At 44.0% G+C, this 22,434-nt stretch overlaps 1 protein-coding gene across 1 annotated transcript in view; it reads left to right on the top strand.

Moving 5' to 3' along the window:
- Window positions 1-22,434, top strand: part of Pi4KIIalpha (phosphatidylinositol 4-kinase II alpha) — a 92,615-nt gene that overhangs the window by 25,169 nt on the left and 45,012 nt on the right. Inside the window, exons 5-6 of the mRNA XM_070531329.1 lie at window positions 9,298-9,353; window positions 9,555-9,645. Coding sequence (XP_070387430.1) covers window positions 9,298-9,353; window positions 9,555-9,645 — 147 coding nt within the window. The remainder of the gene's footprint in view (window positions 1-9,297; window positions 9,354-9,554; window positions 9,646-22,434) is intronic.

The following is a 22,434-nucleotide window of genomic DNA, read 5'->3' as shown; positions in this document are numbered from 1 at the left end:
GACGACATTTTGAAACGCTACAAGCATGTTGTGGGTAACAAAGAAATATTGATTCCTCGCGGGAAATGGATGCTTGTTCCTGGCCCACTTCTTATTCGGCTCTTTTCTGGGCTGCCTGAGCACATCTCAAAGCCAAAAATGTGAAGCGAAAGCGACGTCCGCCAAAAGAACGAGCGCAAGTGCCGGCAAGTACATCGGGCGAAGCTTGTAGTGACAGCGCTTCAACTTATAACCTGCTGTTTGGCTTGGAAGAAGGAACTTGAGAAATATGCGCTACACACATGGTGCTCAACGAGCTCACGAAACGTGACAGCTGCCTTCTGCGCTCTGGAAGTTCGAAATTGTTGAGGACGACACAACACAGAATTAAGCGATGCGGAATATTTTATATAGAGGCAACTGGTAGCCAGGCATCTAGCTGCGAGTAATGAAAACTGTTGTGCTTGAAGAGGATGGTACGGCTACAGCAAAATTCATAGGAAGCTATTTCGAGCTGCGACTAGCATTGCAACTGTGGAAAGAATCCTGAGAGAAGCAGAGAGCTTGAACATGTGTGCGGACGTGGAAGCAGGCCAGCGTGACACGGTGACATCAGATAATATGCACCACAAGCAGTGCAATGTACTTACAAAGCAACTAGTCTGCGCGCGTTGTCTCCGTCTACAGAGGAAACTTCGACTGAGCATTAAGGCTCCGAGCGCAACGCTCAAGCAATATCAGAAGCTACGCATTGCGAAGAAGAGGCTGCCTAGGCCAGCTGCTGCGCATCAAAAGCAAAAGAATGAAATCTTGGCTCTGAAGAAGGCTTTCTGAAATGTCCGATAACAGAATCGAGGAAGCGTCGGCCGAACTTCCTTGCATTTATGACATCGTTTAAACAGTTGAAAGCAAAGTCTTCGTGTGGCGCGCGGTACAATGTGGACTGGCTTCTTAATTGTTTAATGCTGAGGATATTAGCGAGCCCTCGAGCATATAAGCTTCTATCTGACATAAATATGCTGCCCTTGCCCTCCATGAGCTGTGTCACACAAATTCTGAAAGGAATACCATGCAAGTATGGTTTCAATCATCTCTGTATGGAAGCTATTAGAAAAAATTAAATTATGGGGTTTTACGTGCCAAAATCGCTTTCTGATTATGAGGCACGCCGTAGTGGGGGACTCCGGAAATTTCCACCACCTGGGGTTCTTTAACGTGCACCTAAATCTCAGCACACGGGCGAAGCTATTGGAAAACAGCTGGCAACAGAGCAGATGGGAAGAAACTCGGAACACTGATTTTGGATGAAATTAAGTTACGCCAGGCGTACAATTTCAACAAGTCAACCTCCAAACTTGATGGATTTGTGGACTACGATGGTATTTCAAATGAAGGAACTGACCAACTTGCAGATCATGCGCTCGTGCTGATGTTCGTACCACTTCTGGAGAGCTGGGTGCAACCGCGTACGTGCCACCTATAGCTTTGCCACGAAAGGTGCTGCGCCTGGCAGGATTTTAGCAGAGCTGGTGTTGCAAGAAATAATGCAATTGCATAAACGTGGTGCTGTGGTGATCGCCGTAGTCAGTGACGGAGCTGCGAACAATCGCTCGATGTGGCGGCAGATGGGAATGAGCGGCAGCGTAACCTCACCTTCTCACAAGATTCCACATACATGCCTGCCTGAGCGCGCGTACCTTTATTTCCAGTGTGATGTGCCACATGCCCTGAAGTGTGTACTCAACCATTTGCTGAAGCACAAATTTGGACAGGTGAGCTAGTAGGCTATTTCATATATAACCTGTGCTGATTGGCGTCGATAACTCCCTGACATAGCAGGTGCAAGCAGCCAGAAAGAGGGCAAAATTGCTTTGAGCAAAAGTAGCTCAAAATTACTTTTTTGTGCACAAAGTAAATAAAAAGTGCCACTGTGTTTGTTGTTTGTTTTGTTCGCCAAAAAGAAAATGAATTAAACTTTGACATAAATATGTTCATAGTATATAACTTCGTCCTTGTCACTGCTCACAGATCACTTCCAACTCATTTGCACGTCCCATAATATCCGCGGACAACTATAAAAAATACATGTGTCAATTAAATTTATTAGGCGGAGAAGCGTTGACGGGGGTGGATCAATTCACCACAGCGTTATCTCAAGCGACTGCTGCATGGGCGCGATGCGTTAACGTCCCTACGTCTGCACAGGCGCTCGCCGTCTTTAATGAATACACATCTTAAGAATAAGCAGCAAAAAACAAAGCCCCCGCTGAAGGGAGCACCGTGGCGCTTTCATAGGGAAAAAAAATTGGTTGAAAAGCGGAATCGAAGTGCACGACCTCTCATTTGCGGTGTAGTTGCAGCTTCTAAAGACTAGCTAGACATGTCATTCAAAGGTCCTTGGCATAAAATACTGTTCGGGCAGCCAAAACACAGTCGTCGAAGAGCGAACGGCACAGGCCAGTTGGGGAAAACGACCCACCGCAGAGATGACATCGTAGAAGTAGACGATGCGCGCTGCGTGAGAGATATGTCACTGCAGCGCCGATAGTGCACAGACACCGTGAAGTCCCCGTTACTTACGCCCGGCAGGTTTGTCACAAAACTTATACTGCGTATCTAAACTACATTTACCGACGGATAAGCGCCTACAGGCCTGTTGGTGCAAACGACGCATCGCAGCAGGAGCAGACGATGCGCGGCGCATGACGAAAGACACGACTGCAGCGCCGGTAGTTTCAGTGACACCCGTTTCGGCCACGTCGGCCAATGGGCTCGCATAGGGAGCTGCGAAACTGAAGTATGTCTAAGAACGTTGGCTCAGCGAACGACCTCGTCGCGGCACCCCGCAACAGCCGCAGTATCTATGCTACATAGCAGAATGCAGCTACATGCAACTGCATAGTGAGTATGTGCAGCGTTTACTTTGTGCATGAAAGTGCTTGAGTGTGCGCTCGCGCTCATAAGCTTTAGTCTGGCCATGCTACATGCTGCAGACCGGCTTTGTTCTGCACCAACCAGCTTGACCGACGGACAGTAGCCTCATCCAGCTTGCGCATTTTGAAACGCTATCAATAGCTCAACACGAAGTGAAGTCTGCCAAGGTGTCTAACTAGGAGTGGCCAGGAGGAAGCATGCACTGGCAAGCGTGCGTGTAGTCTGACCTTAAGTTTCACGGGGTTGAGTGTTCAAAACTAGTCAAAATTAGTGACAGCTACGGCACCGATAAGCAGGGTGGCCAAAGTTTAATTCCTACGCAGGCAGCCGCGGCCAAGCGTGAGCAAACGGTAGTCGGCTTCTTGTAGAAGTACATAATTATTATTGAAATTCTTGAGCAGATTTTCGCGTACTTCATTCAGCCTGTTTTATTAAACTCCGTCAATAAATATGCATAGTAACATTAGCAAACCCGCCGTGGTTGCTCAGTGGCTATGTTGTTGGGCTGCTGGGCACAAGGTCGCGGGATCGAATCCCGGCCACGGCGGCCGCATATCGATGGGGGTGAAATGCGAAAACACCCCTGTACTTAGATTTAGGTGCACGTTAAAGAACCCCAGGTGGTCGAAATTTCCGGAGTCCTCCACTACGGCGTGCCTGAGTATCAGAAAGTGGTTTTGCATGTAAAACCCCATAATTTAATTTTTTTTTAGTAACATTACCAAGAGTGCGCTGATCCAAACACCCTTCTTGATTGATGCCAGCTCTTGGCCAGTAGCAGCTGCTTATGGGAATCTGCTATATTACAAAATAAAGCTTCCAGAAAAGAATGAGGAGCAGGCTTCTGTTAAAAAGAGTGTTTAAGAAAAACGTGACTTCACATTCCGCTTGCGAGCTCCAAGCATCGCGCACGACTGCAAAATTTGGCTGAGATGTTTACAGCAGCCTAGGCTATCTGTGGACTGTTTTTTTCATTTTCATCAAGCCTGAGGGGTGGTTCAGGACCTCTTGAAATGGATATCTCATGGGCTGCATTTACTGTAAAGAAAAAAAATTTTCATCTGTGGCCATCTTATTGTTGGCACCATGTAGTACTACCATAAAAGATATCATAGTGATAATGAAAAGGGAATTCCCTTTGCACCCTACATATACATTTGTTGAAATGTCTTGGCTGCCCACAGCAGACCAAGAGAGCATGAGAGAAGGCCTGTGGAAGACCTGAGCATGAAAGAAGCTTTAGCAGATGCTTCAGGACAATGTCTTACCACTGATTGAGTTTAAAATAAGTATGTTGAGCCAACTGCCTTGAGTTGTGAGTTTAAAATAAGTATGTTGAGCCAACTGCCTTGAGTTGCTCTTGACCCAGCACATTCATTACGAACATGGTACGCCATTTTTTTCACCGATTTCCAGCAGTGAAGGATACATCATGCACATGAAACTTCTGGTAGCCACACATACGGCATGTGTTAAAGCATAAGTTGTTTTGCTGAAACCGTGTGGGGACGCTCAGCTCTGTTGCGTCCTGTGATGTTTTCCACGCAAGGCTTTCATCTCCTCAAGTCTCGCTTCAGTTAATCAGACTCCTGTAATTAGACCCTGATGGGTCAAATTAACACATTGCAGCGAGACGAACTAATTTGAATCTTTTTTTATTGCTTGGAGTAGTCTGTGATGCCTTCTAGTTTCTTGTCCTTGAAGCGTCATTTAACAAGCATAAGGTGAAAAGCAGTGAAATGTTAACCCTTTCATGGTCAATTTTTTTCGCCATATGCAACCGCCCAGGGTCGATTTTTTTTATTGCAGATTCTTCAAAGGGTCCTATTTCAAAAATAATTTACTGTAATTTTTCTAGGGTGACCGTAAAGTGAGAAAAAAACATCTTGCATTGGTATATATTTGCTCTTTATTCATGAATAACAACAATACAAAAAGGAAATAAACTTATAAGAATTAAAAATTTGATGCATTGTTATAGTTCAAGGCTTAGAATATGCGCACACTAGAATATTTTGCAAGTCTGAAATGTTCCTGCTCTTACACTAATATTTAAGTCCATAGCGTAATCGAACTGCGTAGGTGAGCGCACTCAAGAAAACTGTGGTTGTGTGCGCGTCAGAAAAAGCAAAACATGTGACAAACTTCCACTAATCTTCATCTTATCACCAACCACAGGCAATTAGATATTGTGAGCCCCCCCCCCCCCCCCCCTCTAAAAAAAAAAGGCAACACATGCACGGCGGCATCCTTCCTACGTATTGTTTGATGCATAGGAAGGATGCATCAAACAATGCTCTGCTTTTTTGACGGGCACACAACCACACAGTTTTTTTTTAGTGCGCTCACCTACACAGTTCGATTATGCTATGGACGTAAATATTAGTGTAAGAGCAGGAACGATTCAGACTTGCAAAATGTTCTCGTGTGCGCACGTTCTAAGCCTTAAACTATAACAATGCATCAAATTTCCCTGTGAGCACTAAACAAGCGAGAAACAAGCGGCCTACCTTAGCGCAATTAGTAACGAGATAGCCATCAGTTTTGCAAGTGCAAGAAGCCAAAACCGCCCGCAGAACAAAACCCAAACCGCCGCCCGCCCGCACACGCGCCAATGCGCGAGCCGTTGTATATAGACGCGCCGGAGCAAACTAGCTCTGAAACCAGCATGCAACTAAAACCGAGAAAGGAAGGCGCGAGGAAAAAATTCCCTGTATTCCCACATAGTGGCAGCACATGCCAGGAAAGAAAATACTAGGAAATTGGCGCACTTTTTAAACGTACAGACGGCGCTGTAGATATATGGCATCGACAGTTTTGGACTTGTTTGCAGCGCTGTATGTTTACGTCATTGACCCTGAAAGGGTTAAATTGCTGCTCTTACCATGACATGGCGTGAAACAAGTGGCCATGGATAGCTTCACAGGCGAAAGGAGCATCGGCAAGTGAAGGATAAAAATTTTCATGCCTAGACAAGCGGTAGCGGGCAGTTTGCCGACTTTCTTGTTTTCAAACATATAGTAATGCTGCAGTGCATGAGGGGTTGTTGGTGGAGATCGAATTGACCAAAGAGGTATGAACTAGACAAATTTTCCTTCCATAGCAAGGTGTGCTTTCTAGCCAGAACTTTCCAGTGCATTGGAATTAAGCAAAAAGTAGAATTAACAGGAGTCAACTGTATTTGAAGTTTACCGAGTGTCATGTTAATACTTCCCAGGTCTATAATCCTTTCGGCAGTTCCCGTGAAAAAAGAAAGTGATTCACTAAAATGTATGTAGTAACGAACCATCGGGGGGTAATACAGCTAGTGCTTTTTAGACCGTAGAGAATACTTGAAAGATTGCCTGTGGCAGATAGCACAATTCTAATCCTTGAAGTGGCATCTTCGAATGTTGGACATCACTTGCACAATAAATTGAAATGTAAAATTGACTAATTAACAAAATGTTCCTAATTGAGTTTCCACTAATTACATTACAGCACATATTGCCTTTACAAATTGTAGCTAGTGACAAGGCATATTCAGTTGGAACAAATACTAAAGATGGCACTGGTTTTGAGATATGTTCTGTGAGATTTGTGGTAAAATGCACTGCTGTTCCAAGTACTTTTTTATTAAAGGGCACCTCACCAGGCCACATAGCAAATTTTGGTTATACGCTGGAAGTTGTTACATGTCCTCTGGGGAGCATTCTACTGCAAGAATTTTTCAAATTGGTTCATTAATACTCGAGATTTCAGTGCTGCAAACGCATGATTTCAGGAAGCGAGCAACACCGGCAACATAACGCTCTCTTCATTTGCTCCCGTCTAGCCTCTACAAGCAAACTTCCTTCCCTGCGTTCTCCCATATCGGAGCTAGAGGATCGTGTGGTACATACGTCACGGGCCCTGTCTTCTTTTATTTATTTTTTACTCGCTTTTTTTGCTGTGCAGTGCACTTCTGCTGGCAGTCTCTCACACAAGGTGTTGCGTTTGTCTCGTCTTGTGCAGTGCATGAGACAAACAATTTTCAGCGCATGATTTTTCCCGCTGTGCACGAGAACACCTGACTAGCAGTATAGGTCAGGGCTACACGGACACTGAGGCAGACATAAGCGGATTGCAGAATGTGATTGTGTGCTAGAACATGGTAGAAAATCGCATAGTTCTGCTCTATGCGTGCACGGCTGCACGACACAGGAAGAAGCAGACTAAATAGAAGTGCATCTCTCTTGCTATGGTACGAAGTAAAACAATAACGTGCAGTCATTCAGTTTAAGTTTTGTTATTTCTCTAAACCTTAATTTGCCTATTGAAGCAACAGATCAAACACATAACTGCTGTTTGTCTTGAATAATTCTCGTTCACGTGCTACTATGAGCGACGTCACAGCACTGCCATCTATGTAGGCGCACTTGTGCGATATATGTCGACTCTCCGACTGGGAGCGCAGTGCCCGCGAGGAGAAGGGCAAATACTATTTGGCATGAAATTGAAGCTTCAACTGAAACGCACAGGGATGTAATACCTAGCAAACACGATAGTTAGCGTGCATTGCATGCACTGCACTTGCCATGTCAAAATGGCCAGAGCTGGTGAGGGGCCCTTTAAGGAGGTATGGTAGGGTAAATATAACGTAATATTTTAGAAACGGCTGCAGATATTCACATCAAATTTCACGCGATTACAAAAGATGCTCTTTGGTACAACATGAGACACTTTGTGTCTAGATGGTTTGCCTTTCCTGTGGCCCACTCCCAAAATTTCAAGTGTGTTTTATTATTTGATGTACTTTTTCTCTGCAACCATGCAGAGGAATTGTAATTTGTTATTTTAAATACCCATAGGCTATATCTGAACTAAAGAGATATCATATCCACTTTGGGGTTCGCACCTAAAAAAAACTATATATCTGCTCGCACAGTGTAAATTTTTTTAGTGTTTTCATTCATATCATCAGAGATTTCTTTTAGTTCAGAATATTTGATTAGTTGTAGTACATGTGTACAACGTTTCACTGAAATGGGATGAGTACTTTCTGGAAAAAGGTACATCGAATTTGAAAAATTCATAAAAAATGCAACTTGAGAAAAATGAAGGTTTATTTTCGAATACGGCTTATGGATGCCCACAATGCCCCAGGAGGATACATTTCATTGCTGGCTTTCTTGCAAGTGCCTCCTCCAAAACCCTTCCTAGTGTTCCTTCCTCTCGGCAGAGCCATAAAATTCTGCCTTGTCAGCACACTCTTTGTCCATCAGGGCAATATTGCGAAATACGTCTGGAACAGACCAAGGGCCTCCAGAACTGCTTCTCATGCAGAATTACCGTCATGGCTACAGCATTGTTAGTTGCTGACTTCAATGTGTAAGCACTGACAAAATTTTCTTAGGGCAGCGGCACCAGATGAGTTGCTTGAGCGACTCATTGGTGTTCTGTGTTTGTCCATGAGTACATTTGCTCAGAAGACCGATTACCTTTGAAAGTTCTCTTTCTGCTCCATTTGCTGGACGATCGTGCCATCTTCTGGGCAAGTGATACGTTTGAAACTCGAGAAACAGAGGCGACCACGTAAGCAAAAGCAAGAGTTTGACGTAATAGTTCTTCTCTACAAAGGGCTATTACGTCAAACTCTTGCTTTGCACATTGCATATTGCATTGCAAGCGCATTGCATACAATGCACGCTATCAATAGTGCCTGCAAAGTATTACATTGCTGCGCGCCTCGAAAAGAGCTGAAATTTCACGAACCAAATGTCCTGTGCCCTTCTCCTTGTGGGTGCTGCGCTCCCATCTGGAGAGCAAACATTAATCTCACAAGTGCGCCTACGTAATTTGCTGTGCTGTGATGTCATTCACAGTGGCACGTGACTGAGGATTATTCCAGGCAACATCAGCTATTTGTTCAATCTCTTGCTTCAGAAGACGAATTGAATTTGGATGATGTAATTTCTTTAACCCCCTTCCCTTCCCTCCATCACCCACACCTTTAAGAATAACTTCATTATGAACTCTGATGCTGCTTCCTATTTGGTGTGCAGGCTAGGTGGATCACTTTATAATTATCCAGCTATACAAGCTGAAAAAATTTTTAAAGTGCAAAATTTAGCTTTAGCATACACAATAAGTCTGGATATGAAATGAAGGATATTAGTAATCAGTGATGACTGGAAATTGTTCCTGTTCATTAAGCTTACAGATTAACACTTCTTTTTTTAGAAACATATTTAACATATAAACAAACAGACATATATTTCCCCTACAAAGTTTAATTTTGTGCTATACCCTGCAAAGCCTTTGTTTTTGTCTCATTGTTTTGGCTCAGGAAATGGCAGGTCATACAAGCTGCTGCTTTCTTATCCTACTTGATGAGACATGTAAAATGCATCTTTTTTCACCCAGATCGGGGAAATGACAACTGGCTCATCAAGTGCACCCGACCAGACAAGGAGCCTCAGGTGAGTGATGCCTTGCCCCAGGGCAAGTGCCGAGCAGTGCAAACGTGCTAAGGCCAGAGAGCAAAGATATAAATGTTTGTGCTGCTCGCGGACCCAGGAAACAGGCACTGAAGGAGCTGAGGTATGCGCTGCTAGGCACACCCTTTGTCTGTGCTTTGTAGCAGCTACATATTCTCAAGGCTGATGATATGTTATGTGCAGAGTTGGAGCCCACGGACACCAGAGATCAAGATCGCTGCCATCGACAATGGGCTGGCTTTCCCGTTCAAGCATCCAGACTCTTGGAGAGCATGTAAGATGCCACTGGTATTCTGAGTATAACTCAAAGCGGCCCTAGAACACTTTTTGAACTTGGTGAATAAATGTGCCCAATTGCTATACAATGCTGTCATGGGCACCTGAGCCAAATGTTAAAAGGACACTAAAGGCAAATATTAAGTGAAGCCAAAGTGATAGATTAATGCTCAACAACATCTAAGGCATCAATTTTATCCAAACAGAGCTTTAGTAGTTGAAAATTGAGATAAGTTCAGGACACGATTTGAGACTCCACTGGGTCATCAACGTACTGGCCTGACGACGTAGAAACTCATTATAATTCTGTCGCTAGTACTCAACCACTCATAATGGAAAGGTCATTGGATTGTATTATAAAACTGAAGAAAATGCTGCTTGTCTACTTGAGTTAGAAAAAAAATTTTTTTGACATTATCCTTGACAACGACGTGGGCGGTCAAAAGGTCGTGCTTTCGCCTTTCAGTAGTTAAACAAAGCACAAGTAGCAGATAACAAGGTCCATTGCAATGAGCATCAAAGACCATGTTTGCGATTCAGTGCGTGCTTTCTCTTCCACTTGTGCACTGTCGGCTCTGTCTTGGCTCTGTTTCTGGGCATGCGTTTTGCATTTTGGGCAAGAAATCATAGCGCTGGCTTTCGGCTGCCGTTTTACTCATCGACGTCAGTAAAGAGCGGTGATGGCGTATGCAACGTCTTAACTCCCCCTTCTAAGGTGAACGATTTTAATTGCGCTAGAGACATTCATACCTTTCAGACGTAATTTTCTCTTAAACCAAGTCATTTCTTGGCATGGAACAAGCGCAGCGATGTGGACTGCTAAAATACTATTTTAGCAGTCCACATCGACTTAATATTTGCCAGTGACCTTTTAATACACTGTACATGCACTAGGAAGCGCATAATTTCTCTTGGAAGACACCCTTGCCCTTTTTTCTTTTTAACTCTTTAAAATCTCCACCACTTTTTGCATCGTTAATACTACCGTATTTACTCTCATAATGATCGCACTTTTTTTGTCAGAAAAATTGCCGCATATTCAGGGGTGCGATCATTACGCGGGTTAAAATTCCCGCGAAAAAAAAAAAATTTTTTTTTCGCCCCGCGTTTGCTGCGGGATGCGAGATGGCGGGTGCGGGACACCAAAACAAAAATGGCGGCCGGCGAAACAAGCCGAGCGCGCCGAACGCGTTTTTTTTTTTTTATTCTCGTGAGTACATTACGTGTATTGAAACAGTTTCTTCCGTATCAGTGATGAATAATATCGTTAATATCGGCAAGTTTGTGGCAGCAACGTACCATGTCCACTTTGAGGGGACAGAAACAGGTGGGCGCGCTTAGCTGCCAGTGACATAAAAATGCATGGCCGACGTGCTGCGGAAACTGCGGCATCTGTCTTCACTACTATCCTACTACGGCACGTTTCCGCTAAGGGTGGGCGAATATCTTAGCTGTGTTACAAGCGTCGGCGTATGAATAGCGTACATTTTTAACGTATTAGAGTAAACGTGGCTACTATCTTTGCCGCGCGCAATTTGTTGCGTGCTCACGAGTGCAAAAGCAGATGAAAAGAATCGAAATGCGCCTTTACTGTTTTTGTTGACATCAACCATTATAAAGCCAACCCATAATAAAGGCAAGTTTGGTTGTACCTCATTTTGTCATAGAAGTGCGGAAAGTGATGAAAGTAATGAAATAAGGCATCTACTTAAGAATGTTTAGTGCGTGCAGGCCGCTTGGCTTGTCTTGAGTCGTTCGCGTAGCATTCGACAGATGGTAAGCGCGATCATTATTAGCTAAACTTAGCACACGACATATCGCTGCGGCAAGTTCGGGGTGCGATCATTACGCGGGAAAGTAAAAAAAATCGAATTTTGACGACAAAATTTAGGGGTGCGATCATTATGCGAGTAAATACAGTAATCAGTGCCTCAGGCAATAGCAAAACTGTCCAACAATATCTTTATAATTTGATAGAGGAAAATGAATATGCATCATCTCAAAAAGTGCAATAATAGGCATGAATGACAGCTTCAGGTCTCGCTGTTTCTTGCCGAGTAGATGGTGTTATCACGGGGTTGGGGGAGGTTTTCCCTCTTTGTCTGTCTTATACATTTGCATGCTGCAGTGCCTTTTGCACCTGTTAATTCCATGCATGAGCTGTGACATTATGAATGCTGAGGTACTATCATTCTCAAATTTTATATTTAGGCGTGTTTTAGAGAAGGTACTACATTTAGCTATACTAATTGGATGCTTTAATGAAGTGGTCTAGAAGACCACTTCAGGGGCAAAAGACTTTACAGAACAAAATGGTGGAATCGCGTTACTGATAAGGTAGTGGCGTGCCTCCTGGAATTTGGGGAACACTCTTGCGCTGCCTACATCAAAGCTCATTGCAATGATGTCTAGCTTTCGGTGGAACATTGCAGTTGTGCATTCTGCTGCAGTGTAGCTTGCTAAAACTTCCAAAAAGGAAGGTTGCAAAAGTGTGGCTAGGTCACCATTCGATTGCCGACAATTCTGCCCATACATGGCATTGGGAAGAAGATTTGACGATTGTACTGTGGTAAGTTTCAATTGTGACTTTCATAACCGAAGCGTTGCCTCGGTTCATGAGGGAAAAGAAAGAAAGCCGAAAGTATAATCAAAGGGAAAATTTTATTGACAGGAAAAAGAATGACCACTTGCACTCATGGAAAACTGACCGTAAACATTCACAAAAACAAAACATGGATTCGAACGTTTTGAATATTCGCACACCTCTAATATATATATATATATATATATATATATATATATATATATATAAACGAGAAGAAAGGGGGTTGAGGTTGTTGGCTTCGTAATATTAGGGGTGTGCGAATATTTGAAACGTTTGAATAACGAATCGAATAGTCACTATTTGTAAAGTCAAATATTTTATGTATACTTTTAGAATATTGCAAGACTGCAAATGTGCCCAATTAAACATAACTTGGAGCAAAAGAACATTAAACATTCACCCCAGCGGGCATAGTGTAAACACAAAACATAGAACTTGCGAATTGGAGCAGGCTACATCGCTTAGGTAACCATGCTTCACAGGCCATACAGCGATCATTCGCACTCTGTAAAGAGTCCTGCGCATGAAAAGAACTACTGTTTGCTCTTAATGCTCGATTTGCCCCTTTAATAAACAACAGCTTGTAACCTACCATGTAATGGCAGAAACTTTCTAACTTTAAGAATACTACACTCTTAAACAAATGTACACCCTTTCGGGTGTATATTTGCCACACAACAGTAATCGTCATCTCTTGCTTGCGTTCCTCTTCTTGAAAACGCTGTGCTCTCTACTTTCCTATCAATAATGCTGTCATGCTGATAACGCACATGCCGTTCGTGACTTGGAAGTTCTGCCAACCAGGAATTCTCAAGCAATTTGAATGGTCTGGAAATACTCAAGGAAAACTCAGGGAATTTGTGCTTCTATCAGGGAAAATTAGCTGTAACTTTATTGAAAGGGAACGAAAGTCATGTTAATGCTGGCTCCAGTAACAGAGGAATCGCAACAAATCGTCATTGACGCCGTGTCATCGCCACAATGTATTGCCAGAGCAGTTAACGACCTAATTTCCAGACGCCTGATTTTCCGGACATGCCCAATAATTCGCACGGCTTTGCAGCACCACCACACACTTCATACAGTCAATGTATATTGCCCTGAGTGCAGGTCTGAAATGGCATTAATCAAAGCCACCACCGCTGCCATTTTGGTTATCTCACCGCCTCGAACCGGTGCTCTCGCACGCAGATCCGCTGGCAGCCACAGCCACCACCGCGGCAACGTTAAGCCTAGCTGCTTCTACGCTCGCTATTAAGCTTCTTGCCGTGCGGTGCCGTGTTTTTCATTGAGAGAATTCACTGCTGTCAGCAATGGCGCACTGACTCTGCCTTTGTAATACTCGCGATTGGCTTCAAAGCTCGCAGAGCAGAGCGCGTTGCGTAATGCCAGTCTCCAAAAGTTAGCTACGCCTCAGTGAGGCGGTGAAGCATAACAAGCATGGGAAGGGGCGATTGTCTTGGAGCACAGTATGTATTCGCGTGCACCCCCGTCTCCTGTCGCATTACGAGCACCCATATGCCTAATAAGTGTACTGGCAGGCCTTGAGAGCTTTTTCGAACGTGCCTGTGGCAATTTTAGCCCTTAAGGGCAGTTAAAGACACGCATTCATTTTTTTTTTTTTTTCGGACTGCCTTATTTTTCTGTTTTTGCGGCCCCTAGGGCGTCCGAAAAATCGGACATTGACTGTACAACTGACCAAGAGGATGCTCCAAATGATCCCTGGGGTGAAAGTGGGGCAGAAAAGGGTGAAAACAGAAAGGACCGACGCACTGAGGAATTAACCCTTTGAGGGTCGATTTTTTTCGCCATATGTGACCGCCCAGGGTTGATTTTTTTTTATTGCTGATTCCAATTCTTCTTAGGAACTTAATTCGAAAAAAATACTTTGCGTTGGTATATATGTACTCTTCATTCACAAGTAACAACAATAAAAAAGGAAATAAACTTATAAGAATAAAAAATTTGGTGCATTATAGTTGAAGGCTTTAAAAAGGCGCGCACAAGAATATTTCGCAAGACTCAAATATTCCTGCTCTTATACTAATATGTACATCCATAGCGTAATCGAACTGTGTGGGTGCACGCGCTCAAGAAAACTGTGTGGTTGTGTGCCCGTCGAAAAAGCAAAACATTTGACAAATTTCTGCTAATTTTCATCTTATCGCCAACCAGAGGCAATTAGTTTTCGCGAGTCTCAAAAAAAAAAAAAAGCTACAGAAATGCATGCACGGCGGTGCATCCTTCCTATGCGCACCCCTGTGAGCACTAAATGAGCGAGAAACAAGCGGTCGCCTTTTGAGCGATTAGTAAAGAGATAGCCATCAGTTTTTCAAGCACAAGAAGCCGAAGTCGCCTGTGAAAACAAAACCCAAACCGCCATCCTCCTGCACGCACACCAATGCGCGAGCAGTAGTGTATAGACGTGCGGGAGCGAACTAGCGCTAAAACAAACTGTGCAACGAAAACCGAGAGAGGGAGGCGCGCCAATTCCCTGTATTCCCACATAGTGGCAGCACATGACAGAAAAGTTAGAAAATTGGCGCGCTTTTTAAACGTACAGCCGGTGCCGTAAATATACGGCATCGACCATTTTTGGACTTTTTCGCGGCGCCGTATATTTACGTCATTGCGCTTTTGAAACGTACAGCCGGTGCCGTAAATATACGGCATCGACCATTTTTGGACTTGGTCGCGGTGCCGTATATTTACGTTATTGACCCTCAAAGGGTTAACAAGAAAGGAAGCATGCCGTTGCCTCTTTGAAGTAGCTTCAGCTCAAAAAAAAAAAGTGTTGGCTGATGCCAAGGTGCAGGGGTCACTCATCCAAACCAAAATGAACTCTTTAAAGCAGTGAAATTCAACACTGAGGTAATGTGTACGGGCTGAGGGTATGTCAGGACAGTTGAGGTTAATTTCTCAGCTGCTGGGAGAAAATCTTAGTTGTGACAAATTTCAGGCCTCATACCGATGAGCTTGCTATCAGTTGATAGAAATAGCTCATATTCAAAAATATTTACTTATGTGTGCATCTCCTTTTCATTCATATTTGAAAATGCTTGACTCAATTTGGAATGAGTTTTACCATTCTTTTTCACTGTGCGTTTTACTAACACCTTCCTTCTGTTTTCTTTTTAAATAAAATAGTTATTACTACCTACTATTCAAACTGGATTAAGTCATTTTTTTGTTTTAACATGCTTACTAGAGAGACAGCATAGGGCAACGTGGTGTCAGCCTGTCTTGACATAAAACAAAGTTCTGGCTCATTCAGGGAATTTGCAAAGGTGCTAAGGGAAAACCTGGAAAACTCAGGGAATTTCGAAATGTCAACTTGGTAGACACCCTGAAGTACCGGGGTCGCAGCATTAAAGAAAGGAAATGCGGACAGGAGAGATGACGATTATTGTTGTGTGGCAAGATATGACCCAAAGGTTGCAATTTTTAAGGGTGTAGGAGGTAAAGATTGTTTCACCTTAATTGTAGTAATGGCTGTTCAACACTATTAGAAAACTTTCTATATTTGATTCGTTTCGCTTCTGGCACTATTCGATTTGTATTTCATTTGGACTGAAAAATCGCTATTCGCACGCCCCTTATATAAATCGAGGGGAAAATGATAGAAGGTAGAACAATGGACGACCCGAAAACCCTGGCGCAGTCTAGGCCATGTGAGCAATTGTTGACTCGGGCCCGGATTAGGCCTGGACATGCTATTTGCAACTCCACAAAAATGAAGTCTGTAAAAACGTGCAGCCTTATGCAAATTTTAGGTCAGTGGTGTCTGTTGGTTTATGGGAAAGTCGAGGCAGGCAGACCACGATACAGCAGCAATACGCTGCAGATTAGTGCACATTCGCAGCACTCTTCAGCCATGAAGAAAATGATACCAGTGTAGCGGCGCAACTATTGGCTCCAAAGCAGGCAAAGAAGAAGTGCTCACGTGCAGGTAGCGCGAGAATAGAACACGCTAACACGCTCGACCTGAGTGGCTGCAGTGTCGGATGCTCCTGAGATCCCATTGCACCATGGCTGGCAAGCCTACATAAACCACGGCTATGGCGGCTACCTCTTCGCACTGCCTCCCACACCAGTGATCAACCTCGCCCATCGTACGCACCGGTTTTTAATGCAATCAGAATTCTTTGCCTCTTTCAGGCACTTTTTATCTATCTATCTATCTATCTATCTATCTATCTATCTATCTATCTATCTATCTATCTATCTATCTAATCTATCTAATCTATCTAATCTAATCTAATCTAATCTTAAACCATGTGGCCCAATTGTTGTCTACTAATTTGAGCCACTAGGAACGTCATCAGGGTCATGGTAGTTCCATCGTCGTCATACAGTCATGATCATCCCGTTCTAGGTAGTCATGTTCTTGTAACGCTGCCGTTGCCATCGTCATTTCAGAGGCATCGTCAAATTGTTGTCATCCCCTTGTCATCATACCCCCTTCACAGTTCCATCGACGCCATTCTATCATAATCATGCTGTCGTTGTCACTGTGTCGTCGACATAAGGTCATCGTCATGCGTTTGTTTTTATACTGCGATCGTGATACCTCGCCATCATTTCAGAAATGTCATCCAATTGTTGTCTTGCCGTCGTCGTCATACCGCCTTCTTCGTCCCAGCAACATAATTTCTCCTTCATGCTGTTATAATGGTGCTATCGTGTATCGTAAATCAATCGTGATTATGCCACCATCGTCATGGCATTGTAATTGTGTCATGGTTATTTATCATCACTTCAGAATCATCCCATCATCGTGCCATTGTCCTCGTAATCTATTCATCATTCTATCGGCGTCATTCCTTCATAATATCATCATCGTCGCTGCATGTGCCATCAGTGTCCTACCGTCATGAGATAACCTTGTCCAGCGATGATCATAACAGAGCAGCCCAATCACAAAGACAGTGTATGCCATATATAGCCAAAGCACTAGCAATCTCGGGACGACCACTGCAGATTCTAAAAAGTGTCTTGGTCAACACAGTGTGTCACTATGTGGTTGCTACATTGCGGAAAAGTTTATCGCAAAAACTTCGACAGTCACTTTAAGGTGGGTTATGGAGGAATTCATCTTCGCGACACTAAAAAACTATGGTCAACGTTGTTCCCAGGTTAAGACCTCAAATTCCTGGAGGTGCTTGTGCTCAGGCGTGAGATGGACGACCTGACGTTCAACGGAGGTAGCGCTGTGAGTTTGACAGTGGCCTTACCTATCAACAAGGGAAAGCGCATTGGGCTGGTTGGGAGTGGTGGCAAAAGGCAAACTTCAGGAGTTACTAGACATCACAGAGTCAAATCAAAATGATGAAGAGTTACAAAGGTATCTGCATTGAAATCACGCTAAAGAGATTGGAAACTACTTGATTGGTGCGAGACTTGCTTCAACATAATTCACTAGACTGTCTTCAGGTATCCAAGCTATCCTTCGCGTACACCACAAGATAATCAATGGGAGGGGTTTTGGTATAGCTTGTTACATTTTTCAAGAGCGGCAGATGTGTCTAGAAATAGAGTCGTCGGTAATATTTTGTTGCTGCACAAAAATGTGTAGATTTTCAACAGCGGTCACTGATGTGCTGCTTTAGACTGCCTGTGCATGATCATTTTGAATAAAGGGAAAATGAGACATCCACCTGTTCGTAGCAATTGCTACAAAGGAAACCCATACGGGTTCCTCGAAAGAAAAGCCTCATAGTTGAAGAAAAATTCGTCCTGGTCCGGGACTCGAACCCGGGACCACCGCCTTTCCGGGGCAGCCGCTCTACCATCTGAGCTAACCAGGCGGCTAGCAGATGGCAGGGCGAAGTCGAATTTGTCGACAACACGAAGCAAAGGCAAGAGTTTGACGTAGTAGTTCTGCGGAAACCCGCAAGGTGGAGAGAAGTAATGAATAAAGGGAAAATGAGAAATCCACCTGTTCATAGCAATTGCTACAAAGGAAACCCATACGGGTTCCTCAAAAGAAAAGCCTCATAGTTGAAGAAAAATTCGTCCTGGTCCGGGACTCGAACCCGGGACCACCGCCTTTCCGGGGCAGCCGCTCTACCATCTGAGCTAACCAGGCGGCTAGCAGATGGCAGGGCGAAGTCGAATTTGTCGACAACACGAAGCAAAGGCAAGGGTTTGACGTAGTAGTTCTGCGGAAACCCGCAAGGTGGAGAGAAGTAATGAATAAAGGGAAAATGAGACATCCACCTGTTCGTAGCAATTGCTACAAAGGAAACCCATACGGGTTCCTCGAAAGAAAAGCCTCATAGTTGAAGAAAAATTCGTCCTGGTCCGGGACTCGAACCCGGGACCACCGCCTTTCCGGGGCAGCCGCTCTACCATCTGAGCTAACCAGGCGGCTAGCAGATGGCAGGGCGAAGTCGAATTTGTCGACAACACGAAGCAAAGGCAAGAGTTTGACGTAGTAGTTCTGCGGAAACCCGCAAGGTGGAGAGAAGTAATGAATAAAGGGAAAATGAGACATCCACCTGTTCGTAGCAATTGCTACAAAGGAAACCCATACGGGTTCCTCGTATGGGTTTCCTCGTAAATGCCTTAATGGAAAAACAAAGAATTACATGAATTTTGAACAAATTCTTAGAGTACTTAAAGTGGTAGCAAATAAGTTCTGAAAAGTTCAATCAATTTTTTTTTTTTTTCTGTGTGCTAAAGCATAGTGCAACTCGCTACTGGTTTCCATTATTTTTCTTCATGTATTTGTTCAGGTGAGTTGAAATTCTGCCTTAGTTTATTGCACAATTAGTCCAACTAATTGAAATTAGACTTTCAAGTCTCCATTGTTCTTAGGCAAATACTTGAAGTCTACGCGGATGCTACAAAATTTCTCAACATTGGTGAGAGAGTTGTGGAAAAGAAAACAGAATGCAGAAAATTTTGTTTCGGAAAATTTTTCTTTTGAATGCTGTTTTCACACGTTAAGTGGCTCACCCCTTGTGTTCGCAGCATTGTGTTTTTCTAGCACTAGGTGAGTTCCCTGCGAATTTATGTGAACAAACAAGGAGATCCTATTCCAATCTGACAGGGGGAAAAGGCTAAGTTGCCTGCGTTGTACATGCGCTGTACTGTAACAAAAGTAAACGGAGTCCAAATTTGCATATATTGCGAAACAAGGATGCCTAAATTGTCGGCTGAAAACCATTGCAGTCAACTCTCGTCACAGCGAACTCTGATAATCCGACAAAAAATGGCCGTTTTATTCGAAGACCATAATACCCGAAACGCCGCACTTTGGAAACTTTCGTCGTGATGTCTAACTTTATTGCAAAGAATGAGTGACGAACGTCCAAGGTAAGAAACGAACAAAAATGTCGCAGTTTTGCCTGAAAGGCGAAATATCGATTGCGATAACCAATTAAGCAAGGTAAGCGCAGCAGCCGCAGCGAACGAATTAACCTTCGTGCTGTCTCTCACTTCAATGTGAACTAAATGTCAAAAGCACAGCACATACGCAGCTACCAGCACTGGACGCACTTTGTTCACATCGCAGATCGCTTTCAAGATCCGGAGCCTGCACGGCCACGCCATTAGAGGGACACTAAAGGCAAACATAAGTCAAACTAAAGTGAAGGCAAACATAAGGCAAGCTAAAGTGATAGATTAGTGCTCGAGAATCTCTAAGGCGTCAATATTATTGCGAACAGAGCCTTAATAATCGAGAAATTGAGGTAAATGCAGGGCATGGTTAAAGCCTCCCCCAGGACATTCAAGTACTTGCCTGATGACAAAAGCACTCCCAAGTTCTATCACTAGTACTCAACCCTTCATTGCAAAAAGCACCCTTGTATTGTATTATAAGACAAAATAAACTCCTACTTGTCCAGTTCTATTTCATTTTATTAAAAAGAACTAATGAAATTACTTATGACAACAAAGCGGTCGAAAGGTTTCATTTTCACTCGACTCTGCACCGCCCACGCTTTCGTGTTTCACTAGTTTTGTTGTTGCATAGTGCTGTGCGGTTTTGCTGCCTCGCAAAACTCGCACAAACTGCAAGTGGCAGAGAATTCAACTTCCATGTGATGTTGTGGGATGCCGGAATGGTCTACGCCACTTGACCAAAAAGCAGCTGCAGTGGCAAATCCACCGCTCTGTCTCGGCTCGGTACCACCTTTTGTCAGGCGCCGTTTTAGTCACCAACGGCAGCAAACAGTTACTATGCTAAGTATCGGAGGGTGGTGATTGCGTATGTAACGTCGCCACTCCCCGGTTGGATGGCTGGAGATTTGAATTTCGAAAAAGGCATTCAGACCCTTCAGATGCAATTTTCTCATAAACTGCGCGAAACAAACATTGTGAGGTTTCTAGAATGGTATTTAAACAGCCCACGTCGACTCTGTATCTGCCTTTAGTGTCCCTTTGACGGCAGCCACTGGACTAGAACTTGCCCCCCCGCCCCTTTTCCCCTCGCCTCCCTCCTGTGCCTCATGCACGAAAGACGACGCACTTCCGTCCTGCTTTGTTCCCTCCTACGCACGCAGGATATTGAGCCGTGATCATCGGCTGACCCTCACAAGTCAGTTGCCAGCAGGTGTTGACATGGCAAAAGTCCGTTTTATATGCCTGACTTTGACAAAAATTGCCACTAATTTTGTCTGCTGTAGCTCGTAGTCCGTTGTAGCGCAGTCCGCTAAAAGCGAACTTCGTTGCATTAATCAAATAGGTAGAACAAACTAAGGCTGAAATATGGTCAGTCATATCTGAAAGTCTGTTGTACGTGGGTCTGTTGTAACAAGCGTAGACTGTATAATGAAGCCGAATAAAGCAATAAAAATGCCATGTTCTGTGTGAAAATAATATTTCACATGAGCGTTAGCCTTGCGGATTACCAATTTCAGTCTAATGAAAAAAGCTGGCTATGTACAGTGAAAGCTCGTTAATTCGAACTTCAATAATTCGAATTTATGGATAATTCGAACTGTACGATTTGGTCCGGCCAAGCTCCACAGAAGTCTATGTATAAAAAAGTCCGTTAATTCGAACGCGAGAAGGTTCCCTCACGGATAATTCGAACTACGCTCGCCTGACACACGGCCAGAGAAGCGCGCCTACTGCCTACACACAAGGCTGTATTGCCTCAGAAACGGAGAGAACGGCGAGAGAAGGCAAAATCGGAAAAAAATCTAACCGACGCGAGGTCAGCCAGAAGGCAGCGGCGGCTGCCGCCTCTCTGTTCTACGTAACCTCCGAGACTTCTTGCCCGTTGCGAATCTCGGAGGCTTTGCAAATCTTGTACAGCTGCTAATGTTGTGTGGAGATGGCACGGCAAGCTCCAAAACACAGCGAATCAAGTACGTCGCAGCTGCACTTGCAATCAAGAACCAACGAATGAGGGCCTTCGCCACCTTCACATGTTCAGCGTCTTTGTCTCGGCAGTCTTCATCGGTTGTGCACCTCTGTTTTCAGCTTAGGAGGTATCGGCCGTCGCGATTCATTGTGATGGTGTTAAGCCTCGGCTAACGTTCGTTTCGGTGGATATCGGTGGTGTGGCACAGTCGGACCCAGAGCTTCGACTTGAAGATGGCGTGTGCCCGCGGCACACGCCATCACTTTCTGACGCGCCAAATTTCTGACATGCCCTACTGCTTCCAAATCGCAGTGTACTGTTGCCCTCCTTCACTTTCGTTAGTTCGAACTTTCGTTAATTCGAACTGAAGCGTCTTCCCCTTGCGGTTCGAATTAACGAGCTTTTACTGTATTATGGTGTTCCTGAAAGCCAATGGACCACCGTATCTAAATTTATATTTGCGGCAAATTTATTGGCTTGAGTTCCATCACTGTACATCCCAATGGTTATATGAGATTTAAAAGTGACATAAAATGGCTGGCAGTGTGTATGGGATTGTTCACCTATGCCTTTGCTACATTATATTGCCACAACTATTTAGAAAATGTGGTACAGTCGTTATCAGTTTAAAGCACGAGCATGGTGATCAAAGGATGTACTTTTCTATATCTTCCTCGCTTTATGTAAGCAGGCGTTGTGCCTCTTCCAGAGGCTGTTGCCAGCCTGATCCCTCCCTATTTTCCTAACGGTACATTGTATATGTGTGTTTTCATACCAAATATTCTAATAATAATTTGTGCCTGTTCAGCTAGCAATGAAATTAAATGTTTATTTCCCATACAGTTAAAGTAGCCAGGAGGAGGGGA

Source organism: Dermacentor albipictus, chromosome 1 (genome assembly GCF_038994185.2).
Source record: "Dermacentor albipictus isolate Rhodes 1998 colony chromosome 1, USDA_Dalb.pri_finalv2, whole genome shotgun sequence".
In the NCBI taxonomy this organism is placed as follows: Eukaryota; Metazoa; Arthropoda; class Arachnida; order Ixodida; family Ixodidae; genus Dermacentor; species Dermacentor albipictus.
Note: the sequence above shows the minus strand (reverse complement) of the source record. Positions and strands in the feature narration are given on the sequence as shown.